The 21,307-nt window shown below is 37.4% G+C and overlaps 1 protein-coding gene across 1 annotated transcript in view; it reads right to left on the minus strand.

The window, feature by feature from the left end:
• CSTF3 (cleavage stimulation factor subunit 3) overlaps nt 1-21,307 on the minus strand; it is a 72,495-nt gene that overhangs the window by 873 nt on the left and 50,315 nt on the right. The window contains exons 4-20 of the mRNA XM_003993143.6: nt 20,578-20,610; nt 20,083-20,180; nt 18,927-18,993; nt 18,802-18,836; nt 18,587-18,713; nt 16,622-16,699; nt 15,205-15,367; nt 12,875-12,984; nt 12,397-12,513; nt 12,064-12,138; nt 10,272-10,415; nt 9,539-9,641; nt 5,158-5,227; nt 3,562-3,757; nt 1,272-1,425; nt 459-553; nt 257-317 (exon numbers count right to left, since the gene is read on the minus strand). Coding sequence (XP_003993192.1) covers nt 257-317; nt 459-553; nt 1,272-1,425; nt 3,562-3,757; nt 5,158-5,227; nt 9,539-9,641; nt 10,272-10,415; nt 12,064-12,138; nt 12,397-12,513; nt 12,875-12,984; nt 15,205-15,367; nt 16,622-16,699; nt 18,587-18,713; nt 18,802-18,836; nt 18,927-18,993; nt 20,083-20,180; nt 20,578-20,610 — 1,726 coding nt within the window. The remainder of the gene's footprint in view (nt 1-256; nt 318-458; nt 554-1,271; nt 1,426-3,561; nt 3,758-5,157; nt 5,228-9,538; nt 9,642-10,271; nt 10,416-12,063; nt 12,139-12,396; nt 12,514-12,874; nt 12,985-15,204; nt 15,368-16,621; nt 16,700-18,586; nt 18,714-18,801; nt 18,837-18,926; nt 18,994-20,082; nt 20,181-20,577; nt 20,611-21,307) is intronic.

Below are 21,307 nucleotides of genomic sequence, written 5' to 3' on the forward strand. Positions count from 1 at the left end.
GCTGCTCTTAAAATTTCTTTCAAAAGCCAACTCGCAGTGCATGTTCACATGAATAGAAAAGACCCACTTTTTACTCAGTGACATTAGGATATGAACAAGCCTCTCTGTATCAAAGAGGGTTTGGATCGTTCTGAGGGTTCATTGTACTCCTGCAAGATGGCTAGCTGGATTGGGAAACCTCAGTGGCAAAGAATAACCATCTCCTGCCTGGGAGATCACGTGAGTTCGGCTCTAGGGTGGAGCTGTCGTCACTTACTATTTGGTATCTTGCATCTTCGGAAAATCTCCATCAGTTCATCCACTTGTACAAAAGGACCCTGTTGTGACACAAATTTTAATCCCCAATAATCTGACAAGTTAGAATTGTGCTACTTTACATTTCCCGTGAGACAAGAAAAGAAGCACACAGTTTTTATAACCCATAGAGCAAGCATCTGTCAGGAAGACAATAAACAAACCTGGAAGCAGATGGGAGGAGGGAGAAGTTTCATTAAAACGACGGCTGCAGGTGGTACTGGGAATACGCCACCGGGGACCGGGTGTAAGCCTGGTGCTGTGAGAGAAGAAAGGGTGGGAATCAAATAGGATGTAAGAATTTCTATAAACAGCTGAAATAAATCCATAAGAAGTAATTTATACATAAAGTTCTAGGTCTATGTTGTTTTGTTCTGGACATCTTAAATTGTTTTTAGTGCTTTACGTGTTTGACCAAACTAAAGTGGATGAGACAGAGCAGTCTCAACCCCATGGCCACTGGGAGGCAGAAAAGTTAACAAGTGACTTTGAGTAAGGCAACCCGGGGGCTGAGCTTGAGTCAGTTTTTGTCGAAGACCATTTCTAAGCCTCATAAATCAGGTGTTCAGCAATCCTGTTTAAAGTCCATTACTCAACAACATAATCATAAGGGCCTTGTTCACATAGGATCTAGAGGGGCTACTACCCATCAGTAAGTATAAATGATACCAAATAGCATCATGCAGTAAGTTTCCAGTTGTACAGGTAACTTGTATGTCAGCATTTCTGAAGACTGTCTAATGTCACTGCCAAAATGGGTTACTAGAATCTGGATCATTGAGGGTTTTTTTGTTGTTGTTTTTAAAGACATTCTTAACTCTTCTTGCTTCAAAGATTAGAGCCAAGTCACTTGTCATGGTCACCCTGAGTCTAATAATTAACCTACAATGGAAAGGTCACATCACTCCCCCACCCCCACCTCTGGATTTAAATCAACAAACAGAGGTCTCAGTACTGGATCTAAAGTCATGGCTTACGTGCTAAATGTCGTGGCTGAAATGGAATCATCTGCTGAGTGTCTGGTTTAGGGTATTCTGGTTTTCTATCCACTTCATCTTTCAGAACAGGCACTATAGAAGGAGCTACAACTGGGTCTGGAATTATAGCTGCTAGCTTAGCCCGGGAGACATCCTGAAAATGCAGAACAGAAGAATCCTAAACCTGAAAAAGGGACTTAGAGTATAATTGTGCAGTTCTACAGTCTTGAGAATACACTGTGAATCACTGGGTTAAAACCACAGAAAGAGAACCAAGAGGGGTAAGTAAGAATCTGATGGTAAAGACAGTTAAATACTCAATAAGGAATGCTACGCAGGTGTTTCATAACCTCCCCCTAACCCTGGGTAAGAAATCATTAGACTCCATGTTACCAGGTAGGACATTTGTGGGCTAGATACAAGATTTTCCGGGTAGATACTTAAGACTGGGCCAGGTAGAGAGTGGGGTAATTTATAATTTTAGGTATTTTTCTGACTCTTCCCTTCTACTAGAATTGAACAGTATGAATTTAAGTGAAGCTGGGTTAAGTGAAGTCCTGCTTTATGAAAGCTAAAACAGTCACTTAGTTATAAGGTTTTGTTAGCAAAATAAAAGATTATCCCCAACCTATTGTTATAGGGGAGAAGAAATATATATGGAGCAGCCACTATTTGTCCAGATGGTTTTAGCCATTTATTCCCTCTTTGATGAGCCCAATAGTAGCCTCTCCATTTTCTAGAAGGGACTGAAGCTCAAAGAAGGTCTGATATTTTCAAGGTCCTATAGCTAAAAAGTAGAGCGAGGATTCGGGGCACAGGCCTCTGACCTCAAACCCATCCACCATCCTCTTTTATAGTTTATCAGCAATGCCCCACCAGGGCTGAGAACAATTCTCTAAGATGGATGAAAAGGAGCAGTGTGGCCACCTAGCAGTGGAGGCCCCGTCCCAGAGGAGTTTCTCTGCTACAGGCACTGGCATCAGCCTGCCTGACCACAACCAGAAGAGCCCCTTTTGCCACCCTCAACAGGTAGAAAAGCATTTTGCTTTCTCAACCTTTGTTCAAATGCAGTTGGTGGCAGATCTAAATGAGTAGGCCCACTGGGAATTGCTTTTTCTCTTCCCTTCTCCCATTATATATACACTCTAATACATTTAATCTTTCTCCTCAAAAATGAAAGAGTAGAAATAGAAATATGAGATGGAGAATTCATATTTAAGAAGTAGTTCTACTTGGAAAGAGTAAGGTCTATTTTCCTTCATTTCCATTTTCATCTTGGTAAAGTTGAAATGGTCTTTGCTAATAACGTCACATAGCGGGGTCTTAAAAGGTCTTTTGCTTTTCATTGAGAAGTACTTAAACTAGAAGTAGAACTCAATCATTCCTGAGCAGTAACCCCTAGTTACAGAATAGGGATCTGGGACTGGCACAGAACTGGGGTTTCCATTAATAAAAAGGTCTGAAGTTCATGTATGGGTCATTTTTCTCAAACATTTAAATCTGGTTCAGACACCAGACCAGCAAGACCTGGTGAGGAAATGGAGAATGATAGTCAGGAACATCTTAATGCTGGTTGGCATAAAGGGACCAACCTAAGATTCTGTGGCTATAGCTTCCCTTTGGGTTTCCATCTTGGTCTTTGTTTTCATGACACAGTGGGGGGAAAAAAATCAAGAAATGATAGAATAATATTTTTCTCAGCCAGGGCTATTACTGATGGAGCTGTATAAACCTTAATATCTTTCCCCCTGACCTGAACAGGTTCAGGGCCAGATTTCTTTTCTTATGACTCAGATGTCTATGAAGAGTTCCATTCCTAGATAAGCTAATTTCCTGAAGAGCCCCCCTGAAGTACGTACTGTTTTGAGATACAAATCTCTGAGGGAACTGTACTGATTTATAAACAAGTAGTGAGGGTTCTTCATTATACCCACAGGAACTACATTTGGTTTAAGAGCTATCAAAACATGTTCGTCGTTTTAAGAGCTATTAGAAATTTTCTTCCTTCCACAATACCTCCATCTGCCCACCGGACAGAAGATACAGGGTATTGACAATGTCACGGGAAGGACGTAAGCATTTGTTAAATCTCATTCTTTTGTTCAGTACTTTTGATACTCAGTGTTGCAAAATCAAGAAAAATCCCTGAACTTTTTTCCTGTTTTCTGGAAAACTATTCTGAAACTAATTTCTATTTCAGAATTTGCTTTAGAGGTATGTGTATCCATGAGCTATTCTAAAACATGGGAAAAGTAGGGACACGACACACATCTTGATCCTAAGTACATACCTTATAACCAAGCGCTTTTAGTTCACTTGCAGAGCAAGGATATAAATCCATGAACTTGTATCTGTCCACCAGCAAAGCTGTTTCTTTGCCTTCATACTCTTCTTTGAATGCTGTAAACCGTCTCTTCTCCACTTTCAGTATACTAGCTAGATCACCGATATTGCTTTCGAAAGCTAGAAATCGGGCCCAGATTTCTCTGTAATAAGTATAATCAGTACTTCATTATTCTGGGTTTGGAACAGGGAGCCCATTTACAAAAAAAGCCTTAAGGTCCCTCCTTCCCTTTTAATTACAAAAAGCTCTTATTAAACTATAGGGCAGTATAACAAATACCTATATATCATCATTAAGATTTAATCGTTAATATTTTGCAGTACTTAATCTTACTTTTGATGAAGTATTTGAAAGTGAATTATAGACATCATAACACTTCGCCCTGCACACTAGTATATTTAAGCCCTTTTTTGAGTTTTTGCTTATTTAGCACATTTTCCTATCCCCTGTGGTAAGAGCACATTTGCCTTAAAGAAGGTAAACTTTAGCAGGGAGAGCTGAAGGTAAACTTTAGCAGGGAGAGCTGTGTATGAGAGAACATACACAGATTTCCAATTTCTCCTGAATAATGTGGCTTTTTGTTTAGTGGCATGAATTATTCTGTAGAATACATTCTTCACTCAATGTATGAATAAAAATATATTCTAAAATCTAATATTGCTGTTTTTTCTTAACAGATTATTTGGGACATATTTTTACCTCAGCACTGTTGTAACAGCCAAAATTAATTCTGAGACTCTACTTAACTGTCACTAAGCCCCTTTGTGCTAAAGTAACATACTGAATGCCTACTACATACCAGGAATAGGGCTATCACGAAAAGTCCACAGTGGTAGACATTATTGTTACTCAATGACATAAGGTTTGGAAAGGTCATGAAATCTGCCCAAGGTGTAATCAAAGGGCTGAGCTGGAATTTGAACCCAAGACTCCAAAGCCTTATTTATACTGTAGCTCTACACCATGTTCCTCTGGTAAAACTGATGATGGAGTCAAAAGCATAAACCAGGGATGTAATATGTCTGGTGTAACTTTTAATATGTAAGAGTCACTGCTCTCGAGTAACGTAAAACTTTCAGAACTTTATTTGTTCATGTTAATTTCTAGAGGCATAGTCAGGTAGGAAGATATATTAAAATAATAAATTGCTAACACATCTCTTAAATATGTAATCAGTAGGCAAACACTTTTTAAAAATCTTAAAAAAGAGGGTGTCTTGGTAGCTCAGTTAAGTGTCTGACTCTTGATTTCAGCTCGGGTCATGATCTCATGTTTCGTGAGATCAAGCCCCGAGTCGGGCTCTGTACTGATAGTGTGGAGTATGCTTGGGAGTCTCTCTCTTCCCCTCCCACTCTCGCACTCTATCAAAAATAAAAATCTTAAACAGGTATGAAAATATTACAGGTAGGCATTTGTAAGTAAGCTTCAAGGGAAAAGGGAAACATCTCCTGAAATTATACTCAAGAAATGTTCATCCACAGATCACAAATTCAAGTATTAAAGCTGCCATTAGAACCCAACCAAGTTTTCCCAACAGCTTACCCAGACTTCTCTGGAGGAAGGCTTCCAGATGTTAAAACGCGTTCAAACAAAACTCGTGTATTATTGTCCTCTAGGATATTAAAAAAGATATTAAATATTAACTCTTTTATAATCAACAGTGTATTTGCACATGCATGATCTCCTATAATTCTCATAAAAGTCCTATGCAGAAAGGTAATCATTACCCCAATGTTTATAGATGGGTTAACCTGGGGTTCAAAAGGATTGAGTTGATCTGGCTATTACTGAATAACAGCTGTAACTGGAAGCCAGGGCCTTTTACCTGTAGTTCACCCCTCCTTCTGTATATACTGCAGTTATAATGTCTAATGATTTATAACAGTATGATATCTAAATGAGGTATCCCACTGGCCTTTTAAAAATAACAAAAATTAGGGGTGCCTGGGTGGCTCAGTCAGTTAAGCATCAGGCTCTTGGTTTTGGCTCAGGTCATCATCCCACAGTTGTAGGGTTGAGACCCATGTCAGGCTCTGAGCTGACAGCATGGAGACTGCTTGGGATTCTCTCTCTCTGCCCCTCCTCCACTCATGCTCACGTGCTCTCTTGCTCACTCTAAATAAACTTAAATTTTTTTTTAAATAAAAATAACTTACGTATGTGCTGACATTGTGTCAGACTACTGATATTTTTTAAGTACGTGGACTGTGATGGGTGGCACACTCAAATTTATATACTGTTGATTTTCTTATTTTGCAGTACCAGGACTGCTCTCTACATAACTACTTTAAATTCTTATATAGGTACAATTAAAACTGAAGTCTTGGGAGGTCCTCTGTAGCTGGAAGCAGGAAAATAACACTTCTTGTTAAGGGATATATTAAAATTTAAGAATTCAGGGGCACCTGGGTGGCTCCGTTGGTCAGGTCATGATCTCACAGTTTGTGGGTTCAAGCCCCGTGTCGGGCTCTGTGCTGACAGCTCAGAGCCTGGAGCCTGCTTCAGATTCTGTGTCTCCCTCCCTCTCTGCCTGCCCCTGCTCATGTGTTCTCTCTCTCAAAATAAACATTTAAAAAAAATTTTTTTAAGGAATTTTTTTAAAGAATTCAGCAGTAAATTTACTAACAATCAATGAATTTTATATTTAAAACAGGTACACTTATGGTATATAAACTATACCTCAATAAAGTTGTTTAAAAAAAATCCAGCAGTGTTAGTTTTTATTGACTCTAGGTAGTTATTCAGTTTTTACTACATGACTGTATGCAAACTAAAACCAAGAGATTAAAATATTTTATTCTTTTCACTTTAATCCAAGCTTTGCTCCAGACACTTTCTACCATTCCACATAAGTTTCCCACTGCTTTTCATGCTGTGTTCTCTACCGGCAAGAATGCATTTTCCTACATCTTTTCCTGGCTAACTATGTTCATCCTTTAAGACCCATCTCATGTTGCCTCTAGAATGCCACTGTCCAACAGAAATACAATGCAAGCTAACATAAGTATTTTAAATTTTCTGCTAGCCCCATTTAAAAGAGTAAAAACAGGTGAAATTAATTTTAATATATTTTACTTAACCCAATACATCTAAATTATTTTAGCATGTAATTAATATGAAAAATTAAGATATTTTACTTTTTTTTTCTTTTTTTGGTACTGAGTCTTTGAAATCTGGTATGTATTTTATTTTATTTTTTATTTTTTTTAACGTTTTATTTATTTATTTTTGAGACAGGGAGAGACAGAGGATGAACAGGGGAGGGTCAGAGAGAGGGAGACACAGAATCTGAAACAGGCTCCAGGCTCTGAGCGGTCAGCACAGAGCCCGACACGGGGCTCGAACTCACGGACCGAGAGATCATGACCTGAGCTGAAGTCGGCCGCTTAACCGACTGAACCACCCAGGCGCCCCTGGTATGTATTTTACACTCACACCACATCTCATTTTGGCCTAGCCACATTCCTTTTTTTTTTTAATGAAATGTTTTATTTATTTACTTATTTATTATGTTTGAGACAGAGACAGAGTGTGAGCAGAGGAAGAACAGAGAGGGAGGGAGACACAGAATCTGAAACAGGCTCCAGGCTCTGAGCTGTCAGCACAGAGCCCCATGCGGGGCTTGAGCTCACAAACTGCGAGATCATGACCTGAGCTGAAGTCCAGCACTGACCCGACTGAGCCACCCACATGCCCCTGGCCTTAGTCATATTTTGAGTGCTCAATAATCAGTAGTTTAGTGGCTGCTATAACTGCACAGCACAGCTCCAGAACTTAAATTGTACTTTCTTCTCTGTGCTTCCAAAGTGCTGTACTTCATTCGGGGCTCTATTATAGCAGAACATTTTTTTATGATTGCCACTATCATCATAACTAGTTCACATTTACAGTATACACACCACATTCCATGTAGAGGTCAACCACATGCAAAAACCCATTTAATCCCCATTTAATCCTCTCAACAATCCTACAAGAGGCACTCTTATTATGACTGGTCTGCAGATGAGAAATTGGAAACCAGATTTACACCTAACCCAAGAATTAATGCTACAATTAAACACCAGACATTGATGTAGTTATGTTTACACATTGGATTCCCCCATGAGAATGCTCTGATAGGAATAGAGTCCTAGGCACCTTTGTATTCCTGGACTCTAGTAACCAGAAGGTCCTGAAGGTACTGAATAGATGATGAAGAGACGGATGGATGGACGGATGGATGAACAAATGAATGAACTATGTAAAACACTGATGTTGGAAGACAATGCTGATATCAGATATCGGCATTTAAAAAATTTTTTTAATGTTTGTTTATTTTGGAGAGGGCGACAGAGTGCAAGTACGGGAAGGATAAAGAGAGGAGGAGACACAGGATCTGAGGCAGGCTCCAGACTCTGAGCTGTCAGCACAGCTCGAACTCACGAGAGCGGTGAGATAATGACCTGAGCCAAAGTTGGATGCTTAACGAACTGAGCCACCCAGGCGCCCGGCAGCCACATTTTTAGAATAACATATATATACTAGTAGTTATTCTATTTTTTTTAAGTTATATTTATTTTGAGATAGAGGGTGTGCACAAATTGGGAAGGGGCAGAGACAGAGGGAGAGAGAGAATCCCAAGTAGGCTCTGTTCTGTCAGCATAGAGCCAGGGCAGGGCTTGAACTCACTAATGGTTGAGATCATGACCTGAGCTGAAATCAAGAATTGGATGCTTAACTGAGCTACCCAGGTGCCCCTACTAGTAGGTATTCTAAAAAAATCAAAATAGTTTGCAATTGGTGAGGAACATGAATTCTATATGAGAAAATTAATTTTTAATTAAATGCTCCATGTCTCATTTTCTGGAGTTCAGTCCTTTTCCAGAGTGTAGAATCACTAAGCTAAAATATAAAATCATTCTTAAGTTTTATTCCTCTCTACTTATATAAAGAATGTTATCTGTATTTTTCTAAAATATCATTCAAAGCATTGATATATACCTGTGATATCTAACTCATTTACATGACACATAATTGTATATTTCTTTATTAAACCAATTTCTATACCAGATCACTGCTGGTCAAGAAATTACATATCCTGGACTGTGGGTAACTAGACCAAATGAGACATCTACATGTACCTGAATCCCCTAGCTCAGTGCCTGGTATAAGGTCGATCTCAGTAAAGGGTGGCTACTATTATTAATACAACAGGACAGGGAAATAAAAATGGGAATAAACCTAATGTTTCTTTTTGAAATCTCTTCCCTAGTAAGCTGTAAGCAGTTCACTTTACTACTTTGTCATTTTTGAGTTTTGGTGGCTAGAGATTTGTTTTGTATTCCTCCACCCCCACCCAGGAAACAAGAGATGATTTGCCCAGAGTTGTTGGAGATGACCGTAAATAACTGTGTCTCCCAAGTCTGAATTTGAGGCTTTATCCTATTACTGATGTGACTTCACTGATGACGTATTAAAGATCATTCTGTAGAGTCAAAAGGCACTTACCATTACTCAAATACAAATTCACTGTTGATAGGCAACAGATATTTCTTGAGTGCTTATTAAGTGCCTGGTTCTGGTGTGATGACAGAATTGTAATACATTTGAGAAAGAAAGAAACCCATTTCAGAGAATGATATTAATGGTTTAATATTACATAGCCAGGGGTGCCCCTGCATGGCTCAGTCAGTTAAGTATTAGACTCTTGATTTTGACTCAGGTCATGATGTCGCGGGTTTGTGCAATCAAGCCCCGTGTCGGACTCTGCACTGGTAGTGTGGAGCCTGCTTGAGATTCTCATTCTCCCTCTCTCTCTCTCTCTCCCTTTCTCTCTCTCTCTCTCCCCCTCTCTGCCCCTCCCCCACTCACACTCATGCTCTCTCAAAATAAATAAATAAATTTTAAAAATTGCATAACCATTATAGATCTAGAATTGACTTACCATTGAGGTGAGAAAGATAGTCAATATAGGCCAACACATATTCTGGAATGTCTCCATATTTCTTTAGACCCAGTTCAAAAATTTTAAAGGCAACAGATTTGTCCTAGAAGTAGAGAGGAATGTACTGATTTCCATAAAATGTCAGAAAAGATACTCAAAAGAATATTAAAACTACAACACCTAAACAAGTTACATTAAATATTAAAGTGGAAACTAAAATCATATTAAGTAAAAATTGCTGAGCTAAAAAAAACCAAGGGGCTTAAATAAGGTATAAATAAGCAGGCAGTGGGGATTTGGATGATGTTTCATATAATTTTACACAGATACACTTGGACTTCCTTTATGATATGGAGCAATTAAAACTTAATGACAGGGGGTGCCTGGGTGGTTCAGCTGGTTAAATGTCTGATGTTTGGTCTTGGCTCAGGTCTTGATCTCATGGTTGTGAGTTCAAGCCCCATGGTGGGCTCCACACTGGGCGTGAAGCCTACTTAAAAAACAAGAAACAAAAACAAAATAACAGAAGGGGCACCTGGCTGGCTCAGTCAAAAGAGCATGTGACTTTTGATCTCGGTTGTGAGTTCAAGCCCCATGTTGGGTGTAGAGATTACTTAAAAATATCTTAAAACAAAAAACAAAACACCTTAATGACAGAAACCAGGACTATCTTTCTTTTAATTAATGTATCTCAGATGAAGGAAATATTTTACCTTTATATTTCAGCACTTACCTTACTACAGTAATACTCCATGAGTGCTGCAGTAACATAGACATGGTGGCGGGTTCTGGTATCTTCTCTTGCTTTTTTAAATATCATCCTTCCAGATTTGATACCTTCTGCTCTTCTCGCAAATTTCATATATTGGATATATACCTATGGAAAAACATTAAGAAAATTTTTTTAATGTTTATTTATTTTTGAGAGAGAGAGGGGAGAGAGTGTGAGTTGGGGCAGGGAGGCAGAGAGAGGGAAATAACAGAATCTGAAGCAGGCCCCAGGCTCTAAGCTGTCGGCACAGAACCCGACATGGGGCTTAAACTCATACGCTGCAAGATCATGACCTGAGCTGAAGTCAGACACTTAACCGACTGAGCCACCCAGACGCCCCAAAAGCATTTCTTTTCTACAGATTAGCCTAATGTGATCCCTGTAGCATCCAATACAGTCTCACTTTATTCCTATACTAGTATGTTTCCTATCTAAGAAAGCAATCTTGAATACCCAAGACAACAGAAAGTAAGCTTATAGATAGTGCTCTATTTAAATCCACAAGCAAAGTTTTTCTGGTATTAAAGATGTGTACAAATAAATTTTTAAAAATTGATACATAATTCACATACCACAAAATTCACCCTTTAAAGTGTACAATTCAAGGTCTCTACTATATGCATGAGGTTGTACAATGAACACTACTGCCTAAATCCAGAATATGCAAATTAAATTTTAAGGAGGAAATAAAAGTGAAACTACTAGAACACACTCCATTAATAAATTCCAACACCTAAAAAGGTTTGATCTAATACAAGCATGTTTAATAATATATGTTTAACTTTATACTTTCCTGGTTTATTGCTTTAAAAGCCCACTACTCTATTTTTCCAAAGACCATATAATGTAACTTTACTGATAAACTATTAATGAGTCATTTTATACTCAGCACCACAGAGTGCTCAACACATGATAAGTATGTCATATTTGTTCAGTGAACAAATGTTTCTGGAATATGAGTATGGTCCTGATTTGCCCAGTTTTGATGATGTTAAACTGTGTTACCCAGTTTTGACAGGTGGATACATGAATGGATGAACGAACTAGGAGTTCCTTGAGGAAAGAGATTTCCTCCAGTTTGTTGTTATAGTTCTGGAATCTAGCACGGTACACAGCACAGAGCAGTTTGCTAAATGAATTTTAAAACGATGAATAAATGCAAGCAAGTTCAACAGTGGAATCCCAATACAAACAAAAAAGCAGTGTAGATTTCACTTGAGGCAGAGGGTCTCTAGGGCCGCATACATTGGCCTGTCCCCTTCTCCTCCCGATGAAAAAGCTTCATTGCACTTCTATAGAAACTCAGGACTTTGAAAATCACTGTTATACAGCAGAATTCAGGATAAAGTGAGTTGCAGTCCAATTCCTTTCCAGAATGTTGGTTTCTCTTGCTTCCATTTATTTAAAAAGATTTATTTATTAGGCAACAATTATGTGCCATAAATGGCTTTAAACTGTGATCATGAGGAATCCCCACTGTTTCATTCTGCTTCATTCAAAACAAAGCAAAACAAAACAAAACAAAAAAACAACTAAGAGAACAAATCAGACTACGAAGGGGGTCACATCATGGAATTTTTGCAAGGTGACTGAAGTGTTTTGTATAATTGTGACAGTGGTCCCATGACTCAACGTTATTGGTCAAGATTCACAGAACTATATTCAAAAAAACCAGTGAATTGTAATATGTGTAAATTAAAAATTTGTTAAAGCTGACAGCAAAGGTGTTAAAGACACTTATGATGTTACTCACCAAGGTGGGGTCAATATCCTCAATTGCCAAAAGTCTGTTATATATACTGTGAACTTTCTCATACTTCATGCGACTCTAAGGTGGTAGAGAAGAAGTGGATATAAATATATATTCATAAACAAGCAGGATTTGAGCTCTGAGGAATCCAGAGGCTGTACCCCACAATGGCACCTGCTTTGAGCATAAATATATAATGAGCTGAGGACTAATACCTGTTCATTTTGCATCATCTCTACTAAAAGCAAGATGCCTGGCAAAGAAGCAGCCAGAAAAGTAATTCAGTCCTACAGTAAAAACTCCAATTATAAGAAAGTTCTAAATATTGTTACTGACCTCTTCATAATCTGCATATGCAAAATAAAGAAGCATATTCTTCTTTAATAAAGTGCTTATGGCTCTTTCATATATATTAGCAGCTTCATCACTAAATAATTTGGCATTATTCATATCCTAGGAGAGGAAAAAAAAGAAAGCTCACTCTTCAATAATTTTAATACAGTTGAAAGAGAATGAATATACACACTCATGTATATACATACAGACACATATGCATGTCTGGATTCTAAAAAAAATTCCAAAGACTTCTTCTGTATATTACTTAACATACAGAAGAAACCATCATTTTAATGCCTTAAGAAACAGCCCCTATAATTTTGACTAAGTACTCTGAGTGTCACTAAGCTTCATACTAACAGAAGATTAAAATTTTCAACACCTATACTTCATTACCAAAATTCAGTGTTATATTTTTAGCAAATTATTGCTATATTAAAACCATGAAAAGGCCAAAATGGGGACGAGGAATACTTACCCCCTTTTCTGCAAGCAGTTTACTTGACTGTTCAAGATACTGGGCAGCTTCATACCAAATATCAGGGTGATGGCCCAGTACAAGCAGGCACTGTTCATAAGCAAACATAACTAGGGAAGACATTCATTAACATTCAATGAAAATAAATATTATTTATGAAACTATCAATACAAGCATCACAACTAACTTAGTAGGCTAAAACAGGTCCCTCGATAATGAATGATAATTAGAAATACAAGCTTTAGTGATTTCAAGCACCATTATCCACCCAAGCCCCATCTATCCATCCATTATTTTTTAAAGCTTATTTATTTGTGTGTGAGAGAGAGTGAGAGAGTGTGCACAGGTGTGCAAGCAGAAGAGGGGCAGAGAGAGAGAGGGAGAGAATCCTAGGGCAGGCTCTGCATAGTCAATGCACAGCCTCATGTGGGGCTCGATCTCAAGAACCATGAGATCAGGACCTGAGCTGAAATCAAGAGTTGGATGCTTAACTGAGCCACCCAGGTGCCCCCATCCATCATTTTTAAATTAGTATTTACCCAACACAAACTATATACTAGGGAATGTGAGAGACACTGTGAACATATCAGTGACTAACACTTCCTATACTCAAGAAGTCTACAGTGTGTTGGGAAGACTGATTGTACAAAAGCAATTATAAAAATTAGTAGCTATTATGATGAGGAAAATACAGTGTACTCTGGAACTTACAGCAGTCAGACTTAACGTCGTTTAGGGACTCAAGAAAAGCTTCACTCAGGAACTGACATCTAAAGCAAAATCTGAAGAAGGGACTGATCAGATCAGATCAGAAGAAGAATCTGGTCAGATGAGAGAGTAAGTGAAGTGCAGGAAGAACCAGGAAAATGGCATAGGCAAAGGAAACTACCTACAAAGGCTTATAGGTAAGAGCAAGGCCAGACTGAGAAAAATTCTAGTTCTGGCAGTAGCAGATTTGTTTCTATCAGACTTTCCTGAAAATAAAAATCATAAACCAAAAAATACAAAAAACAACTATCTAAAGGTGCAGGAGAATGACCAAAAGAAACCAGTGGCCAAAACAGAAACCAGAGAAGATTGAGCCCTTAAAAAATCAGAACCACACTGGCCAAGATCCACATTTAATATGGCTTTTCCCCTCAGCAGCAATCCCTGTGTGTACAGTTCCGGGATAGCTAGATCTCAAGTCAAATACTGAAGTCTTACTGGCTAGAAGTAGTTAACAAGGCATTCTGGACTACGAGAGCTGCTAGAAAATTAAGGGGGGAAATTCCCCAAAGGAGAGAGCCACAGAGGGTGGAGCCTGAAAATCAGCAGAAATGCCCTTAAATCTTTAGCAGGCCTCTGAAATATACATACACAGACAAGAATACAAACAGCTCCAGTGAAAAGCAAAGCTGGAAGACTGAAAGAGCGGAATAGGTTTCTCAGCAGCTACCCACTGTCACGGAGACCAAGTTTAGAATTTGAGTCCCATCAAGTTAGAGGGTCTGGGTAAACACCTTGAACTTTCCATTCTTTTTTAGGAGTAAAAACTTGGTCCCAGGACTAAGAGATTTACCCTGAGATTAAGGGCAAAACTAAAACAGATCCATTCTAACAAGGTCCAGGTGATCTGCCAGTAACTTAACTCCCTGCTAAAATAAAACAACATTTTTCAGAGGCAGATGGCAGGATCCAGTCTTTACAACGTATCATTTGTATATCTGTACAATGTCCAAAAGAAAAAAATTAACTGTCTAGACTATGACAAAACAGGAAAATGTGACCCGCAGTCAAGAGAAAAAGAAACCAACTCCCTGATAGTGCAGACATTGGAATTAGTAGATGAGGACTTTGGAACTGTTATAAATGTTTAAGGACATAAAGAAAAAGATGGTAATGGACATGGAATCTCAACAGAGAAATGGAAACTATAAAAAAGGAACTATAAAAACACAGGGGCACCTGGGTGGCTCAGGTGGTTAAGCGCTGGACTCAATTTCGGCTCAGGTCATGATCTCACCATTCATGAAATCGAGCCCCACAACAGGCTCCGCACTGACAGCTCTCCCTCTCTCTCCACCCCACCCCCACTTGCACTCACTCTCTCTCAAAATAAATAAATATACATTTTTTAAAAATACAAAAATTTCTAAAACAGAAATTAATGGAACTGAAAAGTATAATATCTGAAACAAATAATTGACTGGATGGGTTTAGCAGCAGATTGGATATGATAAAGGTCAGTGAACATGAAGATAGATCTATAGAACTCATTGAATCTGAAGAACATAAGAGAAAAAAAAGACTGGAGGTAACAAACAGCCTGTGGGATAATATCAAGTTACCTCTTTTTGTGATAAGCGTCTGATCTTCCGTACGAAGAGGGTTGCTCTTTTCCCACTGTATGTATTTCTTCCACATATCCACCTGCTGGGCTTCTTGGGGAGTATTCTGAGGAGGCACTGAGGGAGCATTACGGTCCAAACCTTTCATTACTGTTTCATATTCCTAGACAACAAGCATTTATAATTCTGTGGTGAGCCTAGGAACAACTCAGATATACAGAATTGAATTGATCAGTTTAGAATACTTTGTTCAAAATGCCTATTTTTCCCAAATACCACTTTGTTAATATACTCTAAAAACTAAGAGCAGGGAGAAAGATAACAGAGGAATACTTACCCGTGAACAAGTTCCTAGGCCTGAGTGAACAGAACACCCCTGGGCCCTCTCTGCAGGTGATCTAGGAGGTCACTCTCCAGGACAGAGGAGTTGACAGATCAACATGACTGATGATCTGGTGGCATCATTACTGCCATCTTTGGAGACACTGTCTGTCTTTTAAAATTTCAATAGTTGGTATTACTAGGCTATCTTCCCTAACTTCTAACAGTGTCAATGAATGGAAAGGTATGCCCACAAGATAAAAATCTATCCCTGAGACCTGTGAGACCACAAAGTAGTACAATATTCAAATATGTATGAGCACATAGGAGGGAAGCATAAGAACTGTTTCATCAACTGTAGATGGAACCTTGTCTGTATATCCCGCTCATGTATTTTAATTTTTTTTAATGTTTATTTATTTTTGAGAGAGAGAGAGAGAGAGAGAGAGAGAGAGAGAGAGAGAGAGAGTGAGAGTGAGTGAGTGAATGGGCAGGGGCAGAGAAAGACAGGGAGACACAGATCTGAAGCAGGCTCCAGGCTCTGAGCTGTCAGCACAGAGCCCAACACGGGGCTCAAACCCATGAATCGTGAGATCATGATGAGCTAAAGTCAAACACTTAACTACATGAGCCACCCAGGTGCCCCCTGTTTATGTATTTAAAAAAATTTTTTCCAGGGACACCTGGGTGACTCAGTTTGTTGAGTGTCCAACTCTTGATTTGAGCTCAAGTCATGATGCCAGGGTCATGGGATCAAGCCCCATGTCAGGCTCTGTGCTCAGTGTGGAGCCTGCTTAAGATATTCTCTCTCTCTCTCTCTCTCTCTCCCCCTCTCCCTCTCCCTCTGTCTCTCTCTTAAAAAAAAAAATAAAGAAAAATTTTTTTTCTAAACTTGATTTATTCTATTTTTGTCCTTTAACATGTATGTAAAGAGGTATTTCATTTCAAATATATCATCCATTCAGACAATGCAATTAACTGCCACTGGTTAAGATTGCTAATAATTGAAAATGTCAAGAGGAACATCAGACAGAGAAAGCTCTTGTGTAAACACCATACTCATCATTATAGTAAGTGCCCTGTCAGAACCCCATACCTTTGCTACACGCCTAGCATTCATGTAATCTCGACTCCGATCTTCAATCATTTTTTTAGCTAAATGAATATTGATACCCTAGGAAAAAACAAAGGGAAATGTATATTATTTTAAAATTAAGTATATTTTAACATTAGCATAATACAGTTAATCTGTTCATTTACTAAGTCACTTTAAATTCTTTATTTTAAAAGACTTTGTTAATAAAATAAAGATTCAATCACATTACATGCTTCAGAGATCAAGGAGGATCTGCTTATATCTGTTAGGAGCTGGCAGTAAGTCTCCATGTATCAGGAATTTCTAAAGATAAGGAATCATTTGGAAAGGGTCAATTATTTCATATAAGATTATACTAATAAAGAACTCTGTACAGATTCATCAGGGTGAACAGCCATCGCTTCACTTTAAAAGTCCTTTTTTTAACTAGGTCTGCATAACTTTAAAAACAAATGCCAAAGTAGCATGGAGATACAAAACATTATCTTTCACACTTAGTAATTCTCAAAAAGTAGTCCAAGGAGTCCTGTTCCCTAAGACCCTTTCAGGGGTTTTCAGAGGCTACATGATGTTATTAATATCATAACACGTTGAATTTAGAAGCAGATATGAAAATCTTCCATTAACTTCTATTAAGTTAGGTAGAGATTCACAAAAATATAAAACAAGGCCACTGTCCTCACTAAATTTTTCTTGCTTTGGAAAAGACAGTTTGTTTTAATGCTATTTATATTAAAATTTAAATGTAAGGAATTTATTATTGTGAAATACAAATGAAATAATAAATATCTTGGAAATTTCTCAGTTTTAATCTCAATATGCTAAATACTAATAGATAAAAGCCACGTTAAAATTAAAAGTTCTTTGGGGCGCCTGGGTGGCGCAGTCGGTTAAGCGTCCGACTTCAGCCAGGTCACGATCTAACGGTCCGTGAGTTCGAGCCCCGCGTCAGGCTCTGGGCTGATGGCTCAGAGCCTGGAGCCTGTTTCCGATTCTGTGTCTCCCTCTCTCTCTGCCCCTCCCCCGTTCATGCTCTCTCTCTGTCCCAAAAATAAATAAATGTTGAAAAAAAAAATTTTTTTTTTAAAAATTAAAAGTTCTTTGTAATCTTCATCAATTCTTAAAATCCCAAGACCAAAAAATTTGACAACCACTGCTCATGCCTATGAGGGAACAGTTTCAATACCCTACACAGTTCTTCCCCATCACAATGGACATATCAGAAATTTTGTTTTAACAATAGAGCTTATTTGGCATGTATGTTTACATATATAAGCCGATTAGCTTAGCTGGTTAAAAAATGTGCCAGTGATGGGCACCTGGGTGGCTCAGTTGGTTAAGCATCTGATATCGGCTCAGGTCGTATCTCACAGTTCAAGTCCACTATCAGGTGAGCTCAAGCCCCGCTTCGGGTGAGCAAGAGCCCCGCTCCTCTCTCTTCTCCCTCTCTCTCTCTGCCCTTCGCTCACTTTTGCCCTCCCTCTCTCAAAAAAAAAAAAAAAAAAAAAAAAAAAATGCCACTGAGACAAAGATCTTGGACTGCAGCCTTCCTGCATGCCAACAATCACAGCACTATAACTACATGAAAGACAAGCAATGCAACTGATCATTACTACTGGAAACAATTCTAATAAGGTCCCATTCAATAAGAGATGAATGGCAATGTGTATGCATGACCGTGTGGTTTAGCACTGAATACAAGTGGTTTTGTAAGAATTGTGATTTCTCCCAGGGTATTCTCTAAAAAATAACTCAGTAGTATTAGGAGACTCTCAAAACCTTCCAAAAACATTAGGAATGGTTCTTTGATTACAATCAATATAAAAACAAACCTGTGTAGCACTAATATCCAAGCACCTTATACTAACAAGGCCAGAATCCACAAACCCACAATGCATAAAAATTAAAAACAAAAAAACTAAAAATGGCTTAGTTATAATAATAAACTACTCTGGCCTAATTTACCTCTTCATACTTGTTATAGTCTCTCCAGAGTTGTTCAATATTGATCATTGGATTAACACAACCTCGTTGATAAACTCTTCGGACAGCTGTTATTCTCTGATTTTCTGCATAAGATCCAACAGCTTCCCTGGCATTGGATTAAAAAAATGCTATCAATTATATTACAGCTAAAGCCATTATTCACATGGGAAAAAAAAAACTATAAAAATACTTACACGCCTTTTAAGAAATTAATGTAATCCACCCAAATCTAAGAAATAAAATAAAATGTCAGTATCTTTCTTGATATTTTCAAATTTATTACGTGTATAGCATATATATGGAAAAAACTTAAGTCTACCTGATAAGACATAATTTCCATTCCAATTTTATCCAGTGCAAAGTCATATGCTTGAGCCATTTTTTCTCTGAAATAAATGTGACAAACATGTTTTTAAATTATTTTCTAAAAAGGTTTTATTATTATTTTAAGATTTTAGTTTTAAGTAATCTCTAATCCAATGTGAGGCTTGAACTCACAACCCAAGATCAAGAGTCATATGTTCTATTGACTGAACTAGCCAGGCACCCCAAAATACATGTTAATAATAAACATTCATTTATTATTAAAATATATCTACAAATAAAACATACGGGGCACCATATGTCAGGTCAGAGCCTGCTTTGGATCGTTTGTCTGCACCCCTCCCCCACTCTCTCTCAAAAATAAACATTAAATATATATATTTATATGTATATATATATGTATATATATATTTATATATATATTTATATATATATGTATATATATTTATATATATATTTAATGTTGTTTATTTTTTTTTTAAAGACACAATCATAACTTCTGATCATAAGATGAAAACAGCATTTGAACTTTTTGTCTAAGCAAAAATGTAAAGACATTTTTGCAAATATATAAAGTAGTTCTTTTGTGTTTAGTTTGTCAATGTCTTTAATGTATATGCTTTATTTTTTTAACTACTGCTTGTGAGCTTATCAAAACTAAAGCCCATATTTCACTTATTGTTATATTCTTTAAATTGCCTCATCTTACATGTAGCAGATTCAAATGTGGAAATATCTGATTCTCTGATTGAGGAGGTACACTGTGTCTGAAGATGTATTAGCTCTGAAGTAAAATATAGGAAGAAAGAACTTCCTCTTTAATATAATAAAAGATAATGAGGAACAGAAAATACAGAATTCTAGTTATAGAAATTCTAGTTTGACAACAAGCCTGCCAACAAAGTGACTGGGTGTTAACAAATGTACAGTGTTTCAATATAGAAGAAGGGCTTGGGTAATTTGATTCTCCAGAATAAGACCGATACCAGTGGCTTTCTTTGAAGCACTTTTCCCAAGGTTTACTGACTTCTCAGAGAACCCTGACTTTTCGAACTGTTAAGTCTCCCCTAAGTTAAGAGAAGGTGTGAGTTTATGTGGGGTTGACTGTGTGCCTGGAGACGACTTATTCTTAAGATCCTGTTTTAACTTACTTGTAACTTGGCAGTTTACCCTTAGTTTCTCGAACGTATGAAAGATAACACTTCCATAAATCAATGTGCAAAACCTTCATAAGGCATCTCTGAAATAGCTATAAATACAAGAAAATATTATCAGAATCTATGGTTAGATAAATTTCACATGTATGTGGGTGAAATGGAACATTAAAAAAACAAATTCAGCTATTTTCATTAATTTATTATCTTGTTACAGATAAATGGCAAATTTAACAAATCCCTCCTATTTTCAGTTTAGATAATCAAAATCATTCTCATGATTTTGGTCAGTAGAGTATAATTATTTTCTTTCCCAAAATTTTTATTGTGAACATTTTCAACCATACAAAAAACTCAAATAAGTATAATGAACTCTTATATAATCACTACCTAGATTCAACAATTGTTACCATTTTACTAGATTTGCCTATATATGGTAAGTCCTGAGTTAAACTTTAGCATAAAATTCAACGTATGTTTATGAGAACTCACCTTTTCAACCTTGTCATAATTTTTAGCTTTTATCTGAAGAGAAAGAGAAAAATGTAGAATTAACATTATTGTTTTTAGAGTATTAAAACACCATGCCTGAGATTTTTGACTAATCTTGCAAATTCATCCTTATACTTTCCTACTAATTCTGCCTTACAAAAATAACAAATAGAATTTTGAGTGCAACATGGGTAATTATGCACTGTAAATGTGCCTTATGTAAACTGATTCTACACAGATAGCTTTTCATCAACTATGTTTAAGTTTTATAAATTTCAAAGTGTATAAGTCACAAGGTGAATACAGAAATATATACAAGACATACAGAGCTTTATGTATCCAATGAAGACAAACTTAAAGCTTTATTTTCCTTGAATAGCTAATTACTAGAACAATCTGAGTACAGTTGCAAAAAGATTTGCTAACTTTGACTACAATTAAATTTCAGTCACCCAGTCAACCTCTTATATTCTAGGCACTGTGGTAGGAACTGTGGCTACCACAGTGAACAAAACAAGCATAGTCTGCCTGTGTCCTCATAGAACTCACAGTGTAATGGAAAAGTATGTCAAGATGAGGAAAATATAGGGTGCTCTGGGTGCATTTAGAAGAAGCCTAAAACTCAGACTTGAGTAGTTGCAGAAAATTTCCTGGAAAAAGTGAAGATGTTAAGGATGAGGTGTTAGGCTGGTAAAGGGAGGGAGGACTTATTCCAGGCAAGAGGAATAAC

The sequence above is a fragment of the Felis catus genome, chromosome D1 (assembly GCF_018350175.1).
Source record: "Felis catus isolate Fca126 chromosome D1, F.catus_Fca126_mat1.0, whole genome shotgun sequence".
Classification (NCBI taxonomy): Eukaryota; Metazoa; Chordata; class Mammalia; order Carnivora; family Felidae; genus Felis; species Felis catus.